The sequence below is a fragment of the Diplotaxodon limnothrissa genome, linkage group LG15 (genome assembly GCF_057381915.1).
Source record: "Diplotaxodon limnothrissa isolate DT_005_m linkage group LG15, D_limnothrissa_male_GT1.1, whole genome shotgun sequence".
In the NCBI taxonomy this organism is placed as follows: domain Eukaryota; kingdom Metazoa; phylum Chordata; class Actinopteri; order Cichliformes; family Cichlidae; genus Diplotaxodon; species Diplotaxodon limnothrissa.
In genome coordinates this window covers 38,655,950-38,681,119 of record NC_140610.1, presented here as the reverse complement: position 1 = coordinate 38,681,119, position 25,170 = coordinate 38,655,950, and the positions used below count along the sequence as shown (strand labels likewise).

Below are 25,170 nucleotides of genomic sequence, written 5' to 3'. Positions count from 1 at the left end.
TTTGCTAGCTCAATGATGGGCAGTTCACAGTGATCCAGCTGGTAGGCATGCTCCGTGGGATCGCAGCAGGCATGAAGTACCTGTCAGACATGAACTACGTGCACAGAGACTTGGCTGCCCGTAACATCTTGGTTAACAGTAATCTGGTGTGTAAGGTATCTGACTTCGGCCTGTCTCGTTTCCTTGAGGATGACCCCACAGATCCAACCTACACCAGCTCACTGGTGAGTTAGTGGATATATTACATTTGACTGCTTTTTGTGTTTGTCTGTATTCCTGTGTTTAAAAAGGCTACATATGTTGTTCCAACATCAACCCATTATTGTTGTTTTCTTTTAATCATCGTGTCCAATAAATGCCCGGTCTGTTCCCACAAGATCAGAGGTTTTTCTTGTCACTGTGGCACAGACACGTGGACAAATTAAGAACAGTTAAGGGTATAGAAGTCTATATTAAAGGGTGTGGAATGATCCAGTTAATGACATTAATGAATACGTGAAATTTAAAGATCACAAGAGTACCTCCAATCGCACGCAGGTGTTACACATGATTTGTTTTAGAGTCCCAGAAACGTTACAAAATCGGTTGTTGACAAATTGCTGGAGTCTCTAATATTCTTCAACTGGCAAAGCAGTTTGGGATTTATGTCTGAAAGGGTATACTGAGGATAATAGACTTATGAATATGAACGATGGTATAAAGACAGCTTTGTTTTTTTCTTCTCAGCTCTGATTCGGCCCGATATGAAAGACGCTGACCATTTTTTACATCCATGTATAGTAAAGCAAAGAAGGAGATAAAGCACAGAACAATGTCAGGAGGCGTGCAGAAGGTCAATTCTCCTTATGGCAGGAAGCAGTTGTGTTCATTTTTGTGCTCTTTACTCCAAGAGACACTCCTAGTATGAGTCAGCAACTGTCTATCGGGTACATAGTTGAATGAAAAGGATTAACAATGACACTGAAAAATGCACTGTGCTGCACATTTCATATCCTTAAAGTTTCACCTCTCTGCACGTGTCATTTGTCTGTAAACGTCTGACTAACCTTGTGTGAATGCGGTGTTTGGGTTCTATGGCATGCACCCATCTGTTGTGCATCAACGTTTCCCTTGGATAGTTTTTTTCTCACCCTCTCTTTCCCTCTTGTATGTGTGTGACTCTGTGTTTGCGCTCCATCTCTCCAGTATTTCATGCTCACCTACTCATTCGCATATCCACAGGGAGGGAAGATCCCCATTCGCTGGACCGCTCCAGAGGCAATCGCCTACAGGAAGTTCACCTCTGCCAGCGACGTCTGGAGCTACGGCATCGTCATGTGGGAAGTTATGTCGTATGGCGAGCGGCCGTACTGGGACATGAGCAATCAAGATGTAAGATCACAAGAGAATTTATGCTTATATATAAGAAACCACCTTCTTCTTCCATTTATGTGGAAGAGCCATTCTTTTTCTCACCACACATCCACCCACAGCTCCAACTTTTGCTTGCCCTTGTTTCTGTGAATAACCAAAGCCATTTTTTCCTTCTTTATCCCCGGTTTTTATAATTCCCACCATTCACTCTCTTCTGCCGTGCTGTTTTCCATCGACCGCCTCTCTCGCATTGTCCGCCCTCCCTCTGCGCTACACTCTGTGATTAGAAGTGATTGGGATTTCTCTGTTGTCCTTCCCCAGGTGATAAATGCCGTGGAGCAGGACTATCGACTGCCCCCACCCATGGACTGCCCGACGGCTCTGCACCAGCTCATGTTGGACTGCTGGGTGAAAGAAAGGAACCTACGACCTAAATTCACCCAGATCGTGGCCACGTTGGATAAGCTTATTCGCAATGCTGCCAGTCTCAAAGTAGTCACCAACAGCACACAGTCCTCGGGGTAAGCCTTAATATAAAAAGCACATTGGTCACGTTAAAGTCAAAATTAGTATGAAGGCCATGTCAAGTGGAGATTTGCAGTAAATGCTTGTTTATGCTGAGGAACGTGTTATCATAGAAGGGGACTTTAAATGTGAGGGTGTTTTTCTAAATGCCCCTGAGGGCTCTTGTTAAGTGTAATGCTCTGTGTATTAATAATGCATAATTATGGTCATAGCATAAATGGATATTAGTAATGACTACCTTTCCTGAGTCATATGGCGGATTAGGCTTGCTTGGCTTTTGCGGTGTAATATAATAACAAGAACCTTCAGTCAGTTAAGTTTATTGATTTAAGAAACTCAGTCAGTAAAGAGAGTGCTGGTCAGGCAATTTCATTAGCACCAAGGGAAGAGAACTCTGCAAGTATTGCTAAGTTTAAATAGTGGATATGAATGTTCCTGAATCATCTACAACAGGCTTCTTTTTTATTGTTCCGATATCATCTCATTCAACTCTTTAGTTTGCACAAGCTCAGGGTAAGCTGTTATACAAATCCAAATTACCATTGCTCAATTCGAGCCTTAAAGCAGCTTTATCGCCAGCTGGGAGCTCGACGTGTCACATCTACATTTAGCTGAACTATCTTTCCGTCCAATTGGTTTCTTGGAAAGAATTTGGAGGAACGAGTTGGCACAAAGCTGATGGGGCTGACCTACCTATCTGTCTCTGCATCGGGGTCTTTCTGTCTTGAGGGAGGGACAGAGACAATCCTGGGTTGTGCTCAAGGGGGAAACCAGGGTCTCGGTTGGCCACAGGAGCGACGCTCTTAGAAGATTAAGCTTGCGGTTAATTAGCCCGATTAAGGCGATGCAAAAAAGAGATGAGAGTGCCTTTTAATTAGCCGCTAACGAGATTTTAAATGGGCCAGCAGAGAGGTGGCCTCCTGCCGATAGACCTAACAAGGGAGGAGTAAAAGATGTTACAGTCGTCCTGGTCGGCACTGAAGGGTGGCTGGAGGTTAGCTAACGCTGTCTGACATTAAAGACTTTGACTGCGGGAGTTGCACATGCCTGACCTGACTGAATATTTGCCCGCGTGAGCTTCGGTGATTTCTATCCTTTGCTGCAGCTCAATCGGTCAGAACAAGCAAAGAAAGAAACATCAAACTTTTTAAAACAATGACTGCATAAAAGGCCAAACCACTGACTAATGCAGCAGCCATTTTTTTATGACATGAAGTTCGGCTCGTAGTGGACTCACTAGCTAGCTCACAGCACTATCCAGCCTTCCTGCTGCGTTGTGCTTGTGGCTAACATGTGGCCAGCATAAGTCTGGACCCCTTTTGAAGCCAATTTTATGGGAGGACCAACAATACTCCATTAAGAGAAGCCAGAGTCGTGCGTTAACGACAGCCCGAGGGCTTGGATGCCCAAGCACAGGCCTTATTAAAAATCACTCCATCTACACCACTCAATGGAGCCTCTGTATCACTGTTATTAACTCCCCTCCTCCTCCTCCGTGTGCTTTCTCCTTCCCCTCTCGTTCTCTCTCCATTCCTTTTAATTGTTAATGAATCTAATGCCATCAAAAAGGATGACAGGGATCAACGGAGCAGAAAGGAGTGGAGACAGTGGTGCTCTTTCTTGTTTTTTCCCTTCACATCCCAGGACATTCTCTCCACCTCCACCTCCTCTGTCGTTCATCTGCTGCGCTTCGCTCTGAGTTGTTGCGCCGTTTTATTAAAACTCCCAAGGTGGCCTCTCTATCTGCAGCGTTGATCAGCGCAGGAGGTTAGGTTCTTTTTTTCCCCTAAAGAAGCCCTTTTGGGGCTGTCAACAGGTGCGCAGCAACACGCAGAGCGCCCTCCGACACGTTTTCAAGACGTTTGAGGGAAGCGTTGCGCAACTAATCACATTCATGCGCTGTCAAACACACATGAACTATGAGTTTGTGAGTCATTTCTTCCAGAGTCCCCAACATTGCAAGTCGGCGCTAATGCGAAACCGCGCACACATGTGAGTGACATCTGTGTTTACATTTCAGTGTTTTTCCCTCTTTTCCTGAAAGCAATTTTTAAAAAATATTTCCACCTTTGCGGACTCGTGTTGCACACAGTGTATCATTTTATGCATTGGTAATTATGCACTGAAAGGCATATGGCTCCCAGCCCGTCGTTTAAGCTCGTGTTCTCACAGCCGGACGAAATTTGATTTGAACTGACCTGCAAAACCGCAAAGAGTCCAATCTTTCCAGATCAGATTTAAAGCACGTTTGTAGATGGTTTAATAGTGCAATCAGTACAACCACACAGATTGAATTTCAAGTTGTTGTTGATCTTTTGTTTTTTTCCTCCTTTCACCAGTCCCCAAACAATACACCGACATCTCTTTGCAACAAAAAGAACGAGACGCAAAACACAAAGACAGAGCTTTTCAGATATTTCCAGGTTTTCATTTCTTGAGGTTTTCATAAAGAAGGCACTTTTCTGCATTGTTGTTAACATTATCACCATCACCGATGCTGCCAGGCAGATGCATTCCTGACTAAAACGATCTCCACTTGGTTTCTTTAACACTTGTTGCTGGTTTAAGCTAGATTTGAAGCTCTGTGTGTGAATACACGTGACCTCCCCTCACCAGCTGTTGCGCCAACATCCACCACCCAAGCCTCCAGCCAGTCTCTCCACAGTCACAACTTGCTCCTCACCCACCCTGTACATTCCCTGGGTCCTCGCCCCGCCCCTCCACTCGCCCCTGCACACAACTCAGTACAGAGGAGAGGAGAGGAGGAGGGGGGGGAGAACAGAGGAGGAGAGAAATGGAGAGGTGGCGCTCAGCAGGGGGCGTTTGGGGGTGAGGTTGGCCGGTAGAGGCACACAGAGTGACGACCTTAACCCTCTCTCTCTCTCTGTTTCTCTTTCTCTCCTCCCTCCCTTCCCCCCTGTCCCCTAATGTAGGGTTTCTCAGCCCTTGCTTGACCGCTGTGTGCCAGACTATACCACTTTCACCACTGTGGGGGACTGGCTGGATGCCATCAAGATGAGCCGCTACCGTGACAACTTTGTCAACGCAGGATTTGCTTCCTTTGACCTGGTGGCCCAGATGACAGCAGAGTGAGTGGAGCTACTCAGGTCTACAACGCCTGAGCGGGACTGAGATTCAGAGTCAAATTAAAAACACTTAAATATGATGATGAGATGCGGAAAACAGGTCTCTGAACCAACTCAGATATCACAGAATAAGAAAAAGAATACATTTATATTTGTTTTCCAGTAGGTATGCTCACATACTTTGATATATGCTGAACACTAGTTTAATAATTGAAGATGTCAGAGATAACAAAGTGATTATATTTGGTTGATCAGAAGTTGCTTGCTCAGAAACTGATACTTTGTCACCCGTTTTAGAAGCAAACAAATCACCGTTACACGATTGCACAGCACCGCAGCCTACAATTTTTAAGCTAACTCCTGCGGCTGTTTCCTTTACTGCAATTTGGTTCAGCTTTGATCATGTTTACAAACAGGAAATGATGCAATGGAAACCATGGAAATTGCAGGCCAGTGATGATTAAATAAATGAATTAGGATTATAATGATAAATAAATCATTCTCATTAGGTGCATAATAGACAGTGGAGGTGGGAGTAATTTGTTTCAATTTGGCTAGGCTGACAGGTGTGGTGTACTGTGGCTCTCTGTTGCCCTTAATGGCCAGTAATTCCTCTAATGGTGCCCATTTATTATCATTTCATCCTCCGTCACTGTGCTGATGGGGTTGGCAAAATATGGGGGGTGGGGGAGAATTTGTTTGTGTGAAGTTGTGGCGACTCGAATGTGACGAGAGGACAGATGTGCGCTGCGAAATTGTGTACCTGCGATTATGTACATATCTGGTTAAGTGATAGACTTCACTGTATACCTTTGTTTTTGAAGCAGAGAAACTCATAAAGTGAGAAAGCATGTTGTCTGTAGGTTATATTAGATCAGAAGGGACAGGACGCGTACAGAGGCAGAGCACTCGTGGTCAGCTGGTCAGCTGATGGTCTGCTCTCTCCTCAGCTATTATCTGGAGAAGTCAACTAAGTGTATGTATAGACATATTTATACTAGTATGAAATTACTGACATTGAAAATATCCTTCCCACCATTACACCACAACCAGTCTGAATCATCGACATAAGGCCGGATGGATCCATGTTTTCATGTTGTTTTAAGTTCTGACCCTTCGAAATGTCGCAGCAGAAACTGACACTCATTACCCAGGCACCTGCTATGGTCCAGTTTTACTTAACCTCTGCGTACTGTAGCCCCTGTTTCCTGTTCTTAGGGGTGACACCCAGTGTGGTCTTCTGTTTCAAGGTTCAACTTGTTGTGCATTTGGAGATGCTCTTCTGCATACTTTTGTTGTAACAAGTAGGTATTTGAGTAACTGATGCCTTCCCATCAGCTCGATGCACTCGCAGGAGGCATTTTTAACTCAGAGAACAGCCACTCGCTGGAAAAATTCTCTTTTTTAAACCATCCTCTGTAAACCCTAAAGATGGCTGTACGGGGAAAATCTCAGCAGATCAGCAGTTTCCAGCCCGTCTGACTTTGCCACGTTCAAAGTCACTTGACAACCGAGCTTTGCAATGGAGACGCTCTGTTTGAACTGCAGCAGGTTGACTCGACCATATGCACACGTCTAAATGCATTGAGTTGCTGCCACGTGATTGGGTGGTTGAAAGATGGACCTACCTGCTGAAAGTAGCATGTAGTTATACAGAGAAAGGCTGTTGTTGATGAAGAAAACCTTTTGCTTCCGTGTTCCCGTGTTTTTTTTCTCGCCAAGTGACAGACGGGTATAGACTCTGTGAAGTCTGCCACCTGCCAGACAGTAGCGAAGTTTGCACTTTAATCATTAACTGTCATTACTGCTGCTCGACTCACATCCTCATGCCCACCTGCTGGGTAACAAAGGTATCATGCATTAAGACTAACACTCAGATGAGTGCTCCCATTTTGTTACCTCACTCTCAGAATCCATTTTATGGTCCATCGCCAAGGTGAGGCCTATGTTGCGTTCCCACCTGGTCGAGTATGTGTTCACTTGTGGTGAACAGTGAAATTTGCACTTCAGCTTCATGTGATGTTTTCCTTCTTTTATTTCTTTTCTTTTCTTTTCTTTTGTTTTCACGACTGAGCCACCTGTTCTCATTTTTCCTTTTTTTTTTTTTGTTTCCTTTTTGTTCTTCGCTCACAGGGACCTGCTGCGGATAGGGGTTACATTGGCTGGCCATCAGAAGAAAATTCTTGGTAGCATTCAGGACATGAGACTACAGATGAACCAAACACTTCCTGTCCAGGTGTGAGTGAGAAGACACGCAAACCGATGCAGTCGAAGGACAGCCAGACGGAAAAAGGGGGAGAAACTGTGCCAGAGATTGCCACTGGAAAACCCTAGCTGCCTGACCCATCTCTGCCAATTAGACACTACGAAACTGGCTTGCAGTGCCTCTGAATATTTTTTCTTTCTTTATTTCATTACCACTTACATTTCCTGTTTCTGCATTTTTTGTTAGTTTTCTGTTTTTTCTCCCCCCATCCAATCGGAGCTTGTGTGTTTTTGAAAGAGGAGAAATAGTAAACCCCCGTATATCCTTACGCGTGCCTCACCAGCTCTGGAGTGAGTTGATGTTTGCATGCATGTGCATTGTAGTGGAGTTGGCCTTAGTCCTGTCACTTAAATGTCACACTCTTATCCTCACACAAGAGCCCCTCCCCTTGATTTCTGTTCCCAGCTCTGCTGGATGATCTATGTAGGAAAGAAGGAAGACCCTTGTATAAAAAAAAGTGAAAACGTTTTTACATATAACGAAAATCAACGCAAAAAAAAAAAAGTGTTTCAGACCACGAGAGAGCGAGAGGACAGTTTCCTTGTTTTGTTTTTTCCTTGCTAGAAGTTGTTTTATTGTGCACGTGTGTTGTTCTCCATCTTCATATTGAAGGTGTGTTATCTAAAAGGGCACTTGCTGGAAAAGGGTGGGGTGGTGGAGGAGGGCAATACGATGGGCTGCAGTCTAAAGGTCGAAGGAGTGACGGAGGTCAATAAAGGTCAAAGGGAGGCGGCCATATTTCTGGACACCTGTTTTGGTTGCTGGATCCTCGGTAGCTCAGAGACGACCTCTTCACTCTGACCTGAAGTGACTCAGGATAGTTTCCCAGTGTGGGAACACCTGCTCATCAACTGCATTTTACACCTGGTATTTTGCTTTTCTACTTTCCTTTGTCTGCACCATATTTTCTGTTTGTCAGATTTTTTTATTTTAATGTTTTTCTTTCTTGATCATATTTTGGGAGATTTGTGGTTTCAAAACGACTGGTCAGACTGAAGTACCCCCGCTGGATACGCGGTGACGACTGGGGGGGAGACGAGGACTGTGGCAACAAAATAGAAAGACCCTTTTGGCCTTTTGTGTGCATTTTTGTATGTGAGCGTGCGTGCATGTGGGTTTGTATGTGTGATCAAGTGCGACTGGATGTGCGGGTGTGGCGAGTTGCACACAAATATACTGTACAATACGGCTTCCGCTATTTGCCACCATGGAGAATTTACGCATGAACTGAACTGTGATAAGGAGCAAATATATCTGAAACACTTATGCTATATTCTGTGGACAACTGTTAAAAACATTCTTTTTTTTATTGAATCCAAAAAAATGGACTTTGGACGTAAACATATATATATATGAAATTATATATATATATATATATATATATGCATCATGCAGAAACTGAAGACAAACCATGATGGACACTTTAATTTCTACTTTCTATTGTGTGGGTTTTAGAAATAATCAGAATCCTTGTTTTAATTTCTTGGCGTCCTGCCCTATGTATTTATTTGTACCTCACCCACCAACCCACACACCCCTCCCCAACACCCAGAAGGACTTTAGGCCGTTTGGGGACTTGGAACAATCAGAAGGAAGAGAAACTCCCAAGAGGATTCACCTATTGAATTGATGATTATTAAAACAAGAGAAATTGCATAATAATTGGATATTGTATTTTTGTTGTTGTTCTAAACAGCCTGTACATGTTTTGTAACAAAAAATAAGATAAATAACAAGAGAAAAAAATGGTGTTTTGACAAAACGGACGTGCTGTTGTGAAATGTTTGATTTTGAGCGAAGAAAAGGACAAAGGAAGAAGTGGGGAAAGTCAGGAAGTAGGGTAGAAGAGTTGAACACCATTTGTCTGGGTTTCCTCTGAATGGTCAACTCACTGTAGGTGTGTTAAAGTTTTTGTGTGCCATTTAAACTCGATATTAAGCTTCCCTGAATCCATTCTCATTCGCAACATGAAGAGCGTTTGTGAAGCTGTACTTAATCGTCTTCCAGGCACATTATTTTCACTCCTGAAAGTCACTTAAATGCAGACCAACGCATCTTACCAAGGACTATTATTATTAGGGAGCAGGTCCAGAGGCATTGTTGTGTCAGACTAGTCATTTCCACCCCAAGAGGTGGAACTCCATCATGTGACCTGCACTTTCCTACAAAACGATACTCACGTGAGAGACATCAGAGGAGAACCCTGCTGGTCACTGTTGGTTAAAATAATGCAGGTGGCCCATCGGGTCTCACAAGGATATAAGCATGCGGCTGACACAGACATCCAGGGCAAGATGACCCATCATTAGAGCTCTTCATTCCCTCTGTGGCCTGTAATCATCCTGTTTCAGCTCATGCCGCTAGTGCACGATTAGTACAGTGCAGGATCAACAGCCCAGACACGCAGTCAAAATCTGCAGCTCCTTTCATCGTAGCTGAAAGCCACAATTCTGAGACTGCACCATCTGCACTCCTCACAGAGAGGTATTTCAAGTTAGCTGAATAGGGATCCGCAAGGTACATCACCGGTGTCACCTTCCAGAGGTGATCAGCACATTATGACAATATTATTCCGTAGATATGTAAGGACAGCATGATGTTAGTGACTGTGGAGCGTGCCAACCCCTCATAAGTTCTTTCAAATGAAGAGGACGTTATGCAAAGCACACAATGCGTTCCCACCTTTGCGTGTTCTCATTCCACATACATGTGTTGTCACTACTGCTAGTACACTCTATTAAGGGCTTACTAACATGTAACAGTTGTAGGAGAAACTCAAATAGGAATTCTGCAGTTAAGTCAGACTTCATTGAGGTCGCCAAGGCATATTTGACATGATGGCTCACAACCAGGCGTGTCAGTCCCGGCGACAACATTTGCTAACATGAGTAGAATCTGTTGGCAGGCTTTAATTTTTTTCCACAAGTATATTGTTTCCTCTTATGATGCAAAACACTGTTTTGTTGGAAAAGAGCGATAGACATTGAGATATGACAGAAGCAGAAATAACAGACTCGTAGTCTCACTTTTTTCATTTGTCAAAGTTTCTTACCATACACTTCCTTCACTGGGCTCAGTCACTCAGCTTAACCCCACTGTTGTCAACTTGGATGCGGTGCCAAACGAGACACAGCTGACGGGCAAAAAAAGCTGGAAAACAGGGAATAAAGGGGCTCAACGAAATCAGAAGGCAGACATGCCTAATCATGAAAAATGACAGTTTTGGAGCTCGCATGAACTCTTGATGAGGTGCACATGGTGTTCCGGACCCTGGAGCTGGGTTCACCAAAGTTAACCGGCCATGAGTGATGAGCTCAAATGGCAGCGTTGCACATATTTAAAAGATTAAACCGTCACCACATCAACGCAAACAATTAATCTTTAAGTGTATTTTTCACACATTTGGGAGAGTGTTTTGTATTTAACATCGCTGAGAGGAAATAGCTTTCTCTCCTGTGTTCTTTGTTCATTTATCAGACTTTATGATGCTGAAATTGAGATAAACTGGTACTTTTAGTCTGTGTGAGCATGTGTGTGTGTGTTTGTGTGTGAGACCATATGTTAGAAAAGTATTGCCGTTTTCATCATCAGAGATCGGGCTTTGTCCGCTATCTCCTTGTGTGCCACATGGATTTAAACTATCCAGACATTCCTGCCTTTCTTTACATTTTACATCATCCACCACAGCACATTCACCCGCCCTCTCCCAACCCCGCCCCTACCCCCGCCCCTCACTTATATATCTTTAGCTTTTTTTTCTTCAGTTGTGTTTTAAATAAATATATACAGTACTGTCTTTTCTTCTGTCTTCTCTTCTCACTACGCATATGTCTTCTCGCCACTTTTAAACACCCTCGTAAAAGTAAGCGACATGTTTCAGAGAGTACTGTACATGTTTAGTGAAATGGGGGTAGGTGGGGGTGAATGAAGAACTGATAGACTCAATTGTTGATTCCTCTTTGAAAAGGATTGAGATGTATTTAATGATGCAGACATAAACAAGAAATTACTAAAAGGTGATGATGCATTCTTGTAGAAATATTTTTAAAAGACCCTTTTGCATTAAATTATTTAAGAAATGAAGCCTTTGTGTTGTGTTTTGAATTGATAATTTATGCCTGTGGACTTGGACGTGTATCATGTTCTTATTTTATGCCATGCCAGTTCGTAATCACTCACTTGTTTTGCAGTCAAATTATTGCCCGTTACAAACATTTAATGTTACTGTGACAAACCCAGGGCTTTAAAGTAATGACAATAGCATGTCTTCTTGGGTAAAGCAACATCAAAGCCTTCATCAGGACAGAAAAAAAAACATATTAATAAATAAAAATTACAAAAATAAAAGACAAATCAGGTTTAGCTTAACCAGGGGTAGGCAACTCCAGGCCTCGAGTGCTGGTGTCCTGCAGGTTTTAGATGTGCCCTTGATCCTTGCAGCTGATTCAGATGGCTAAATTCCCTCCTCAACATGTCATGAGGTTCTCCAGAGGCCTGGGAATGAACTAATCATTTGATTCAGGTGTGCTGACCCAGGGTGATATCTAAAACCTGCAGGACACTGGCACTCGAGGCCTGGAGCTGCCCCTGAGCTAAGATCCCACTCTGTGGGCAATTTAGAATAACCAGTTAACTTAACCCCACTAATTCCATGTCTTGGGACTGCGGGACAAGCCAGAGTGCTCAGAGAGAACCCATGCAAACATGAGGAGAGTATGCAAACCGTGCACAGAAAGTCCTTGGCCAAGTGGTGGAATTGAACTCAAGACCTTCACGCTGTGGGGCAACAAGGTAACTCATCATACCGCGTGCTGCCTTCTTAACTCCAACTGAAGCAATAAGGCTTAAGGATGTTTCAGACAGGCTTAAGCTGCATTACTGCTCTTCCCACAGAAAAAAAAACAAACCAAACCTGAAGATAACAAAATCTTTAAGACACTAATAAATAGAAACTGATCTATGGAAGACGTTACCTGGAGTTCATCTGTTTCTGCTGCACCTGTAGTTCCATGATGGCATTTACAAAGCCAGTTGGTCCGTAATGTGCGTGAGTATAAAAAAGGAACATCTTAGAGAGGCAGAGATTCCAGAAATAAAGATGGGCAGAGGTTCACCAGTCTTGCAAAAAACTGCACCTACCCAATGAATAAAAGGAATATCTCCTCATCTACAGTTCATAATATTGTTTCTAAAAATACAGAATCTGGAGAAACCTCTGTGCACAGGAAATCAATACTGAATGCCCTTAATCTCGACTCCCTCAGACACAGCTGCATCAAAGTGAATCAAATGATTCTGTCATAGAAATCACTGTCTGGGAACACAGTTCACTGTGCTATCCACAACGCTTGCTGAAAGCTCAATCATGCAAAGCAGCCATATGTGAACATGATCGAGAAATGCTGCTGTCTTTTCAGGGCCAAAGCTCATTTAAAATGGACTGAGACAAATTGGAAAACTGTTCTGTGGTCAGCGGAGTTGAAATTTGAAATTCTTTGTCAAAAACATGGACGCCATTTCCACCAGATTAAAGAGAAGAGAGACCATCCGGCTTGTTATCAGCCCTCAGTTCAAAGTCTACGTTTCAGCTGAGGGCTGATGGTGTGAGAGTGCATCAGCACCTGTTGAACTGGCAGCTCGCACATCTGGAAAGACACTGAAAGGTAAACGCAGGTTTTGGAGCAACATATGCTCCCATCTAGACGGTGTTTCTCAGGGAGGGCCTTGCATATTTAAACAAGACAATGCTAAACCACATCCTGCATCTATTACAGTAGCATGGCTTCACAGTAGAAGGGCGGTTAAACTGGTCTGCCTGGAGTCCAGACCTTTCACCAGCTGAAAACATCTGACCGTGCACGAACAGAAAAATATAGCAGAGACCTGGGACTGTTGAGCAGCTAGAATCCTTATTAGATCAATTTTAAAATCCTTTCTATAAAACATGGGTGTACAGGATGTTATGTTTTTATCTAGATTGTATTTACCTAACATATAACTGGATGTAAGCCGTAAAATATCCTCTAAAGATATTTTTTCTTTTCTTTTAAAATTCTACAAATGCATAGATTATCCAAATATACAAAATAATGACATTAAACTATTTTGGTTATGTAAGTTTTCTTTTTAGAGGATGGGTTGGTATTTCTTTTTTTTCAGTTTCAGCTTTTAGATCGGTTGTAACGAACCATAATAAGCTTGGTCACAATCAAATCAAAAAGTTATGTCAATAACCGACAACTTTAAAGCTCCCCATATTTTCTTTCAAGCTCACTAATTAATATGAGCTCAACTCCTCTCTGCAGACACTGAGCAACAATTTTGTTTTCCAGCAGAAAGGCGAAGACGCTCAGATCATAGATTCTACCTCATTTGCCCCTCACCTCGTCCCTTGGCTCCCCTCTCCTTCGTTTCTTCTTCCAATTAAACGCAGAGCCTTGGATCAGTCCTCCTCGTGTCTGGGTAAATCAGATATTTTACAAATGCTCCACCTGTAGTAGATGTGCTCAGAGAAGTTTGAACATAGAAATATTTGAAATGCGTTGAAGCGAAATTATGTTTTTAGCCTTCTTACAGATTGATTTCAGTTATTGTAAATAGAGATGGACCGATCCGATATTACGTATCGGTATCGGTCCGATACTGACCTAAATTACTGGATCAGATATCGGAGAAAAATAAAAAATGTAATCCGATCCATTAAATATCACGAAAGCACCTCACAAAACTTGCAACACGCCGTAACTCACCTCAGAACGTTAGCACGTCGGAGCAGTAGTGATAGAGCGGCTGTGGCATGCGGGACCTGTCGGTGGTCTGGATAGCATGTGGAGCTTCGCTAGCAACCCGGCATTTCATCTCCGACAAAGTTATCCCCGAGAGAAGTAAAGCAAGTGTGTAAGTCCATCTCTGAATGTTTGTAAAGTATTCCTGCGTTAAGCTTAACGAGCGATATATGGAGCGACTGCCTCTCGCTCTCCGGCTGCTACTTCAATCATGAAACTGCTTAACGATCAGCTGATCGGCTTTTCTGTCGCGAGTCCGTCTCTCTTGTTTGTTTTTGGCCCACTTTGCACCAGAAAGAGGAAACCAGCGGCTGAACAACAGCAGCACGTTTAAGCTTGATCAGCTGTTGTTAGAATTTATTTAATATTACTTTCTACACCAGGATCTTTTTCTACGTAGCTGACGGCTGGTAACTGTGCAGGGGCGGATCTAGCAAAGTTTAGCCAGGGGGGCCGATAGGGCATTAACAGGGAAAAGGGGGCACAAAGACATACTTTTCTTTCTTATTCTCATTTAAAATGTCGAGCTTTTAATAAATAATTATCTGACACCCAAAGTTTTAATTTGATGTAAAAGGAATAGAAGTCAATTACTGTATATAGTGACTATTAAGTCTAATATATATACCCTAGTAAGCTATAGTACTTTTTCCTTTGGGAAGGTACCATCTGTGCAGTCTGCAATTTTGTTGAAGAAAGATGTTGAATCTATTTAATATTTCTTGAAAAATAATTGATTTCTGTGCATTTTTTTTCACACTGCATCAAATTAAGGTTGATTACGTCGATTAAGCATCATGAGGTGGAGCGTGAGGGGTGGTTACTATTTTTTATTTATTTATTTTTGTTGTTGCTGGGAGTTGGAACCCTATTAGTTAGGTTGCTTAATATTTATGCTAAGTACTCTTTAAAATACCAGAATAGGGAGGATGGTGTAGGTTTAAGTTTATTAGATTGATCAGTATTGCTGAACTATGAAATATTTTTTTTTGCATACAGGTATAACAGAATAGCTTTAGTGTAGTTGTTGTTTTAAACTTGAGTATGAACTTGCAGACTTGCAAAATGCAGCAAGATATTTTAAAAAACACTTTTGTTGATTAAAAAAACACTATCGGATTCATATCGGTATCGGCAGATATCCAAATTTATGATATCGGTATCAGTATCGGACATAAAAAAGTGGTATCGTGCCATCTCTAATTGTAAATAAAGTAAAAGATTCACAGGACAATTCTTGATATTTTTAATCAGACACATACAGTGGGGCAAAAAAGTATTTAGTCAGCCACCGATTGTGCAAGTTCCCCCACTTAAAATGATGACAGAGGTCAGTAATTTGCACCAGAGGTACACTTCAACTGTGAGAGACAGAATGTGAAAAAAAAATCCATGAATCCACATGGTAGGATTTGTAAAGAATTTATTCGTAAATTAGGGTGGAAAATAAGTATTTGGTCACCTCAAACAAGGAAAATCTCTGGCTCTCACAGACCTGTAACGTCTTCTGTAAGAAGCTTTTCTGTCCCCCACTCGTTACCTGTATGAATGGCACCTGTTTGAACTCATCATCTGTATAAAAGACACCTGTCCACAGCCTCAAACAGTCAGACTCCAAACGCCGCCATGGCCAAGACCAAAGAGCTTTCAAAGGACACCAGGAAAAGTATTGTAGACCTGCACCAGACTGGGAAGAGTGAATCTACAATAGGCAAGCAGCTTGGTGTGAAAAAATCAACTGTGGGAGCAATCATCAGAAAATGGAAGACATACAAGACCACTGATAATCTCCCTCGATCTGGGGCTCCACGCAAGATCTCATCCCGTGGGGTCAAAATGATCATGAGAACGGTGAGCAAAGATCCCAGAACCACACGGGGGGACCTGGTGAATGACCTGCAGAGAGCTGGGACCAAAGTAACAAAGGTCACCATCAGTAACACACTACAACGGCAGGGAATCAAATCCCGCAGTGCCAGACGTGTTCCGCTGCTGAAGCCAGTGCATGTCCAGGCCCGTCTGAAGTTTGCCAGAGAGCACATGGATGATACAGCAGAGGATTGGGAGAATGTCATGTGGTCAGATGAAACCAAAGTAGAACTTTTTGGTATAAACTCAACTCGTCATGTTTGGAGGAAGAAGAATACTGAGTTGCATCCCAAGAACACCATACCTACTGTGAAGCATGGGGGTGGAAACATCATGCTATGGGGCTGTTTTTCTGCCAAGGGGACAGGACGACTGATCCGTGTTAAGGACAGAATGAATGGGGCCATGTATCGTGAGATTTTGAGCCAAAACCTCCTTCCATCAGTGAGAACTTTGAAGATGAAACGAGGCTGGGTCTTCCAACATGACAATGATCCAAAACACACCGCCCGGGCAACAAAGGAGTGGCTCCGTAAGAAGCATTTGAAAGTCCTGGAGTGGCCTAGCCAGTCTCCAGACCTCAACCCCATAGAAAATCTGTGGCGGGAGTTGAAAGTCCGTGTTGCTCGGTGACAGCCCCAAAACATCACTGCTCTCGAGAAGATCTGCATGGAGGAATGTGCCAAAATACCAGCTACTGTGTGTGCAAACCTGGTAAAGACCTATAGAAAACGTTTGACCTCTGTTATTGCCAACAAAGGTTATGTTACAAAGTATTGAGTTGTATTTTTGTTATTGACCAAATACTTATTTTCCACCCTGATTTACGAATAAATTCTTTACAAATCCTACCATGTGGATTCATGGATTTTTTTTTCACATTCTGTCTCTCACAGTTGAAGTGTACCTCTGGTGCAAATTACTGACCTCTGTCAGCATTTTAAGTGGGGGAACTTGCACAATCGGTGGCTGACTAAATACTTTTTTGCCCCACTGTATCATTCTATTGCTCCTTTTTATTTGTTTTCTTAACACACTTAACCACCTTAGCAGAGAACTCTAAAAACCTGACTAGCTGCTAGCATAGATTTTGAGCTAGCCCTCGAAGCTAGTGCTCTATCAGTACTCGATCTGTAGTATAATCTGTCAGTCTGAAGTAAATATGGACAAATCCCAAGATGAACTAGAGCACTGTATACTTTCCTACGCCTATTGACATTGTGTCACGTTACTCCAAGCTGGAGAATATCGATTGTCGGCAGTCTAGTTTCATCAAAATGTGTCACGGGGGACACATTTTGCAGGGGAGAATTATTAAGACGTCAATAAAGATTAATTTCTTATCCCAGCTCGGTCAGTAAGGCAGCATTAGCATAAATATTGCTATGCATTAACATGTCTTAGGCACATGTCGGTCAGGAAGAGAATCAATGGAAAACATGGATCATACAGCGGCAGGGAAAAAAGGAGAAATCCGCTCCCTCTTCCCCTCAGAGTCTGTCTGTCCCTTTATTCTCGCCTAGTCCCTGCAGACTACCTCCCATCACCCCCCCATGGGCTCCTCACTAACACCCGCACAGCCCATTCTCTGTCTACTTTTTTCATCCTCTCCCATAATCCTTCTCTTTCACTTCAGCTTGGCACAGCTAATTGGTCACGTCTGTACTATGACATGGGGACCTGACATAATTGCTGGACAAATAGCGAGGCGTTTAGCTTCAGACCTGTCTCAACTAAGCTGTACACAGACACCAGCCGACTGGAAAGCCCAATTACCACTCCAGTCCCACAACTTGCTAATTGGCAAATACTCCCAACAAAAGAATATGTGTATGCCTCTGTGCACGCGTTTGTCTGCAGCCGGCATTTCCTCTCTTGAATTAAGGGCCTTTGAAACAGAATAAAATGAGAAAGAACTCAACTGCACAAAAAAACTAAAAAGCAGTATGCATGATGCGTCACTGAAGAGTCATGCAGCGATTATCCTTAAAGTGTCACTTATGTTTTGTCATACATTACATGCCTTGTTGCTGCTGTATTATCTTGTTGTCTGTTATGACGGTGCTAATTACATGCGTTGCTGTTTGGTTAGATTAGGTCAGTCCATTTTAACATTCCAACAAAAGCACTCACTTCCATGTTTTCTGCTAACCCAGTCTGATATTTTAATAAATCTAGAATTGTAAGATTTTTGTTCCTTTCATGTGTCCTGACAGTGAATCGATATATTACCGTGCATAAACAAAAGGGGAAGATGAAACAGATCATTTTCTGAAAAATTGTGTCATGCTGTTTTGCATAAAAAGTAGGAATGCATCGTCTCGACTGTACAAAGAAAACCGTAAGCTTCTCACTTTATTTAATGCTCCCAAAACCTTCAGACCATTGCTTCCTTTCAAAGAGACATCACAAAGGATTATCCCATTGCAAAACCCCTGAAATATCTGACCACCCGTTCACATCGCCCCCTTCCCCAAAAGAAAAAAAAAAGGGGGGACCCATCCTCTTCTCCCCTAGAACAAGCATCCTATTGTTGGGTGTTTGGGTGCAGCTGCATGGGCTTTCTGTCTGATGGGATGAGTATGTCTGCCAGGGAAACAATATTCAACAGGACTGCGCCCAGGGACCAGGGGGTGACCTGAAGTTCACAGTCACAGGACTGGACAGTTGTGGGAATGTGTCACATGTGAGAGGTACGGCAGCCTTCAGGTACACCAGCGCCACTGAGCTATCGCATGAAAAGGCCGTTGCATGGAGATAAGATGTCCTCATGGCTGCAAAGCCTGAATTTACTGTAAACAGATCATGATACTAGCCCCACGCAGTGCAAGCTTAGACTGAGAGATGACTGGACACTAGAATCCAGCTAACATTGTGTCATCATCACAGTTTTATCAGGCAGCATTGCACTCGTGTGCCTTTGGAGGAGCTTAATTCCAGTGATTCCAATGTGCAGTGTTTACAAAACCCTCAAAACAGTTTTTATTGATTTGAATTTTAAAGTAAAGAACTGTATGCTCGGTTACTGGAGTCAACTTTTATGACGGGGCGCCGGCGACAAACATTTCATCAGCTAATTGCAACCTGCCTGAATGAGCCTTTTGTTGTCTCTCTCTACTTATTATCTAAAAAAAAAATCACTCCTTTGAAAAAACCAAATTATATTAATTGTTATCTTTTTAGCTGACAAAGTCAAGAAATGCGACAACTGCCGGCCGCTTCTTACAATCAAAACAGTGCAGCCGCTTTATTGATGATCTGGCACCAACTAATATGTTGCACTGCTTTTATGAAAGACGGTCGTGACATTGCAAAGTCGAGGTCATTTTTCCTCTCCATTGGTGTCTCCATAGGCATGAAGGAAAGGGCCTTGTTCCTGCCTGACATCTCATTAACTGCTCGTGGATATTTATCAGTCTTAATCAGAGCTGTGGCAGGTCCGGTGTGATTACTTCCTGGGTGTGAAAGCAATCACACCTCGTCCTCCCCACTGTCCTTGATTTATGGAGGGAAAAAAACAGCCCGGCATGGTCGAGGAAGTCTGAAAGGACTACGTCAAGAGAAGATGCAGTTGAAAAAAAAGAGCATATTTCCCACCTCCTGCCTTATCGCTTCTATTTGCAAATACACCGCGCAAGATGGAATATATCAGAATCCAGGCTTGGCAGCCATGACAGACTATTTGTTTTTCTTTCTTAAAATTTCACGGGGGGAAAAAAACCTGTTGTTTGCGTGTCTGCAACATAAATAACCACGATTTATAGAACAGCCAAGATTTCACATCTCACAGTGTGCTGAATACATAACCATGCCCATCTTTTACAGGTATTTTCAGAATAACTTTAACAACCATTTTGCCCATCAGATCATTTATTTTGTATGCGATATTTCCTTTTTGTTTTTCATGGCTTGCGTTATCTATAGAATCCACTCGCATTTTCAAATGAAACTTGAGCGCAGAAACAACCAATATTTAATCTTGATTTCCAATGTGGAGCTGGGAAAATGTTCTTACCTGAAAACAGCAATACTAATAAATCAGAAAATGATTAAATAAGAGAACAGAGTGAATTGAAAACCTCGGGTTGACACTGCCTTTTATAATTCACGTAATTCTTTTTTATTCATTCAAGATATATAACTTTGTCGGGTCACACAATGTGTTTTTTAACCCCTTGAACACCTGAGTGCTTTCTGTCTTGTTTCAGGCCTGCTTATAGAACAAAATGACTGGTTGCACATGCAGCTACCCTTGGGAAATCCCAGAAATTAATCTAATGATGGTAAAACCATATTTTATAGATGTGTATGTACATTAAGGGTACTGGGGAGGTCACCAAATTGGCGTTCATAGGGGAAAGATTTCACCCGAGACAGAGGCAAACAAATGCATCACAGGTGGAGGGAAGAATAGTCCTTCCATGCAACATGTGGCTTCAACATAAAGGGACAGCGCAAGGTAAAAGACAGAAATGCTTTTTTCAAATAAAGCATTTTAGCAGTCAAAAAAGTCCCTGGTAGAATAAACTGCAAACAAGCAGAATAAAATTAATTTCTCGTTCACACACAAACTGTGTCTGCCATCAGGTGTCCGGTCCTACTCCTTGACCTCACTAATGACCTCTAACAAGGCCGGCGTGGACCAGTCTAATGTCAGGTGGCAGGGACACAAAGGTGAGCCAATGGGGGGGTGTTGGATAATTCTCGCAGCTGCGAGTTGTTTCTATGAGGAACAAAGTGTCAACTCATTAGGAACTTGGATTCATCTTTCTGGCTCGCCAGTGACCTGTAAACAGTACGAGTTACAATGAGTTGTCACGGAACAAAGGCGAGGGTTTAGAAAATGTAAGGCAAGCGCAGCGGGACGAAGTTTTCTCTGTTCGGTAAAATAATATGACTTGCGAAAAGTGAAACACTGACAGATTTCACAGATTAAGAGACTTGCCGCTTTTTTCCTGCTATATTTATTGGTGTTGCTTGGTGACACCGCTCCACACACCAGTCAGTCGCAGCAGAGAATTCCGATTGGTCAAAAACGAACGTTACGCGATTCCGCCCGCAGCCAGACGCTGTCACCGCGGTGGACGGGGGGTCACGGAAAGGCCAGATCGTGATGCATGTTGGGTAAAAGCGTGCCCTCTTTTTCCACGAAGGAGGAGGAGCAGTTGTGGAAGTAAAAATGTAGGACAGCTGGCAAACAGAGAGGCCGTCATTCTGTTAAACTAGACACAGATTTAAATAAACTAATCAGACATTAATGCTCTGAGGATAGTTGTTGCCGTCGTGCCACACCAGCGAGCGCTGTGTTTAATAGCCGTATTGAGACAAGCCTAAACACACAGTACTCACATATCGCTCATTAACCAAGATTTGCATCAAGCCTAATTTAGCAGAGTGCACTATCAGGGTGCAAATGGTGCCCAATAAAGAACAATAAAGGCTTTCGATAGCGGCGTAGTTAGCGTTGGCAATTACCTCTCATTACATTCTAGATCATTAGAGCCGTCATATTAAACACATGGAAAATGTGAAATAAAAGCTATACTCCACACATCAAAGACATCCCATAAACTCAGCTTCCATAATAAGATTAAAATGAACTGATTTGTGAAGCTGCATTTTAGAGCACTGTGTTGCAAGTGTTTGAGAAGGGGAAGAATTTTTCAGATGCACTTTTAACAGCAGTGACATCCTGTTTGTTCTGCACATCTGTTCTACCCTTAATCCTTCTCCCCTTAATCCTATGCTCGATTCTCTCAATATATCGGTGTACAATTACAGAGCATGCTTTAAGTACAAAGCTAGTGATTTACAGCTTTCGCAGCGGCGTCGTGTGATAGCATAAACGGGTTCAGTTGGTAAAATGTTACTGTAAATGTTAAATTTGGCATTTTGAAAATGATTGGTTCCTTCTGTGAGCATTTTAGCTGAAGTCTATCAGCTGTAATGTGAGTGTTTTCACATGGTTCTACCTGTGCTTGACTCGTGACTACTGTACATATCAACCTGTGACTGAAACTGAGCGCCGTTGCCTGCTGTTCATTACTGCTTTCATGTTTTCATACTGAGCTGAAAGACTATGTGCGGCTTTGCTATGTTGTTGACATATGAACGCCATCCCTGCCTGACGGGAGCAGAAAAAAGGATTAGCAGCAGGTTTAAAAAAAAAAATCTAGACATGCTTGACAACAACAATACAAGCATACCTCCTACCACACATGCTCCACTAGTCCCGTGTGATGTGATAAAAACCATCACATAGGCTGAGAGGCATGGCAGACAGTTGGGAGACATGCACAGACACAGCACAATCCAATAGATATCACTTGTCTCGGCGCACTATGCACCACTGAGTTGAGACGAGGCCGCACCTGCACCTTACAAAATGGCTTCAACGCGACAAACACAAATTTAACGTGACACATTATTCGATCTGTTTTATTTCCAAGGAAGGCGGCTAAGAAAGTGTAACATTAAATGACTTACTTTGATTTGATTTTCTGCCTTACACTCACATGTAACATTTGACTGTATCATATTTACAGAGTTGTCTTTGTAGTACCGTGCGTAAAAATAAACATCCACTCTACACACTAACATTACTTACATGTAGCACCCGTTTCCTTTTTTTAAACTGTTGTATATTCTTAGTGTGCCACTTTAGATAGTGAATCAGTGGCTCAGTTTTTCTGTTCTTGGGCATTGAAAATCAGTTGATAACAAAATTCTCTTGATGTTAAAGGGTAGATTTTCTAAACGGGCCAGAATAGTGTGTGAGCGCTCCAAGGTGTCGTTAGTTTTTTAAAAAGCTGTGCTGTTTTCTAAAAACAGGTGCAATTGGTTAATTTCAATTGCAAAAAATAAGACTTGTTTTGCATGTTGCAAATGTTAATGTTAATGTTTGCACGCCATCTTTTCTTATGCTTATCTTAGCTACCATAGGGCGACAGGCAAAGTCGACCCTGGACAGGTTAACAGTCTGTCCCAGTGCTAACATAACCATTCATACTCACATTCACACCTATGGGCAATTTAGAATCACAAATTAATCTAAACCCACTAACCGCACATCTTTGGAGCTGGAGTACCCAAAGAGAACCCACGTAGACATGGGTAGAAAATAAAATTTGATCTAAATATTCTCTTTACTGTATTTTACGACTTGAAAAATGAACTCCCACCTCATAGACACAATCCTGTCACTACATTATCAACGTAAGTGTCAACAGTACCTTTTTTTACTCCAAAACACAGGCCTTGAGAATGGTCAATGACCCCTGCCATCCTCCATGTGTAGTCCCCTACAGTTTGGTGTGTTTGCTGCAGATTGCTGTCTGTCTGTGAGTGAAATCTGTCACAAAGAAGGTTCTGTAGCAAAGACCTCCTGTGGCTGCTTTGGTCAGCAGCAGATTGTCACAGTCACCTGTAGTTTGCATGGAAGATGATGACTTATATGTAGACTCTTGGTAAATATCCGCCTTCAAAGTAGTGAAACTTGAAAATGCGTGATGCAAACTGGAAGGTACAATTTGTGGCCTGCTGGCTGCAGCCGACAAATTTCAAACGAAGCAACTTTTACTTTGTTTCTGGCTTGCGTCGCTTTTCTCACACTTTCACGACTGCTTGGCGAGTAGATGGCGGGTTTTTACAGACCAGTCAACGTCTTGCAAGCACACTACTGGCAATTATGGCAACCTGCTAGGGACCAAAGAAAATGTATGGACAGTGATAGTACAACATTGCTAGCTAAAACACAGCTGCCAGGAGGTTATTGACCAGTCTGACTGAGGTCCTGGGTCACTGATGTCATTTTATCTGTAATCCATTAACTGATGAAAGATAACCCTATTTTTGTGCTACTGTAATGATAATGTAATGAAATGCTAACTCGATTCAGACTTTTAGAGGCAAAACGACATGTTGCACACCTTCTTGTTACAGTTTCTAAATTGGTTTGAACTGCCAGCTCTGGTCAAAAGCTCCCGCTGTTAACTTGCTGCCATGTGTGGTTGAGATAATGTGGCTGTAGTTACTGACTGAGACGATTTTTTCCTCCGGACATACACGCTCTCACTGGACTAGTGATTATTGCCAGACTTAATTTCCTCTGCCAGAGAACATTTCTCTCTATACACACACAAGCACTGTCCATATTCTCCTTCCTCTCTCTCTCTCTCTCTCTCTCTCTCACTCACACACACACACACACACACACACACACACACACACACACAAATGTTACATGCATGCAGTGTCAAGCATTCCTCTACACATCGCTCACCTTAAACACAAAGATACTGAGGTTTCTCCCAGAGCACCTGGAGAACACTGGAGGAGAAATGAATCGAATTTGATGATGGTGGAGTAACTGCGATTATGGTTATATGTCTTTGTTATGGCATACTGAAAAGAAGAAAGAAAGAAAAAACAATACAGCTGGACTGTAAGAGGGGTGTTAATTTCTCTCTACTGTTCCCTTTTGTTGCGTCGTCTTTGATCTCCTACGCCTTCGCTCCCATCATCCATCTGATGCGCTCCTTTTTAATCCTCGTCAACATCTGCCCGCCTGCTCCGAGTGTCAAAGAGAGGTCATGTTCATGAAATCAGGTTCAGTTCTAGTGAGAAAGTATGAACCTACTGTAGGTTTAATACAATGTGAGCGAACAGTTCAGCCCGTGGGAAGCACATTGGCCACGTTACTCCCGCTGCTGTCTGTGCTTCTCGTTCCACCCACCGCTTCAATGCAGTATGACAGCATGATTCCTACATTTACCAAGTAATATCCTGTATGTCCCTCTTTGCGTTTAGATGGTTTGCTGAAGCACAAAACAGAAGGTTATTTCAACATAGTCCATCTAACATACCTAATCAAATATGTTCAATGAGGTCTGCCATCTGAGTTGCAGTGAACAATAAATGACCAACGACCAAAGAAAATACCAGCTAAAAGACCTTACATTAGCCTTAAGGTAGTGAGTACAGGCATACAACTACTGTATCTGTATTACATGGATATTTTTTTGAAGGGCTGAGATGAGGCACACATATACACACACACACACATACACACACACACACACACACACATATATGTATATGTATATATATATATATATATATATATATCATCACACTGGCAGTGAAGAGACTGCCAGCTGTGATGAATGGCTTTCAATCAGACAAAAAAATGGGTTCGCACACCTGTTGAAAAGAGTTTAGTCAGATAGGGCTTGTTCAGAAGAAAGGGTATTTGGATTGTAAAATTCATTACAAACTGATGAGATGG

The 25,170-nt window shown here is 42.5% G+C and overlaps 1 protein-coding gene across 1 annotated transcript in view; it reads left to right on the top strand.

Annotated features, from left to right (window-relative positions):
• The window catches only part of ephb3b (eph receptor B3b), a 51,804-nt gene extending 44,598 nt beyond the window's left edge, over window positions 1-7,206 (top strand). Inside the window, exons 13-17 of the mRNA XM_085372158.1 lie at window positions 9-224; window positions 1,222-1,371; window positions 1,675-1,874; window positions 4,812-4,967; window positions 7,098-7,206. Coding sequence (XP_085228284.1) covers window positions 9-224; window positions 1,222-1,371; window positions 1,675-1,874; window positions 4,812-4,967; window positions 7,098-7,206 — 831 coding nt within the window. The remainder of the gene's footprint in view (window positions 1-8; window positions 225-1,221; window positions 1,372-1,674; window positions 1,875-4,811; window positions 4,968-7,097) is intronic.
• Window positions 7,207-25,170: the final 17,964 nt, after the last annotated feature.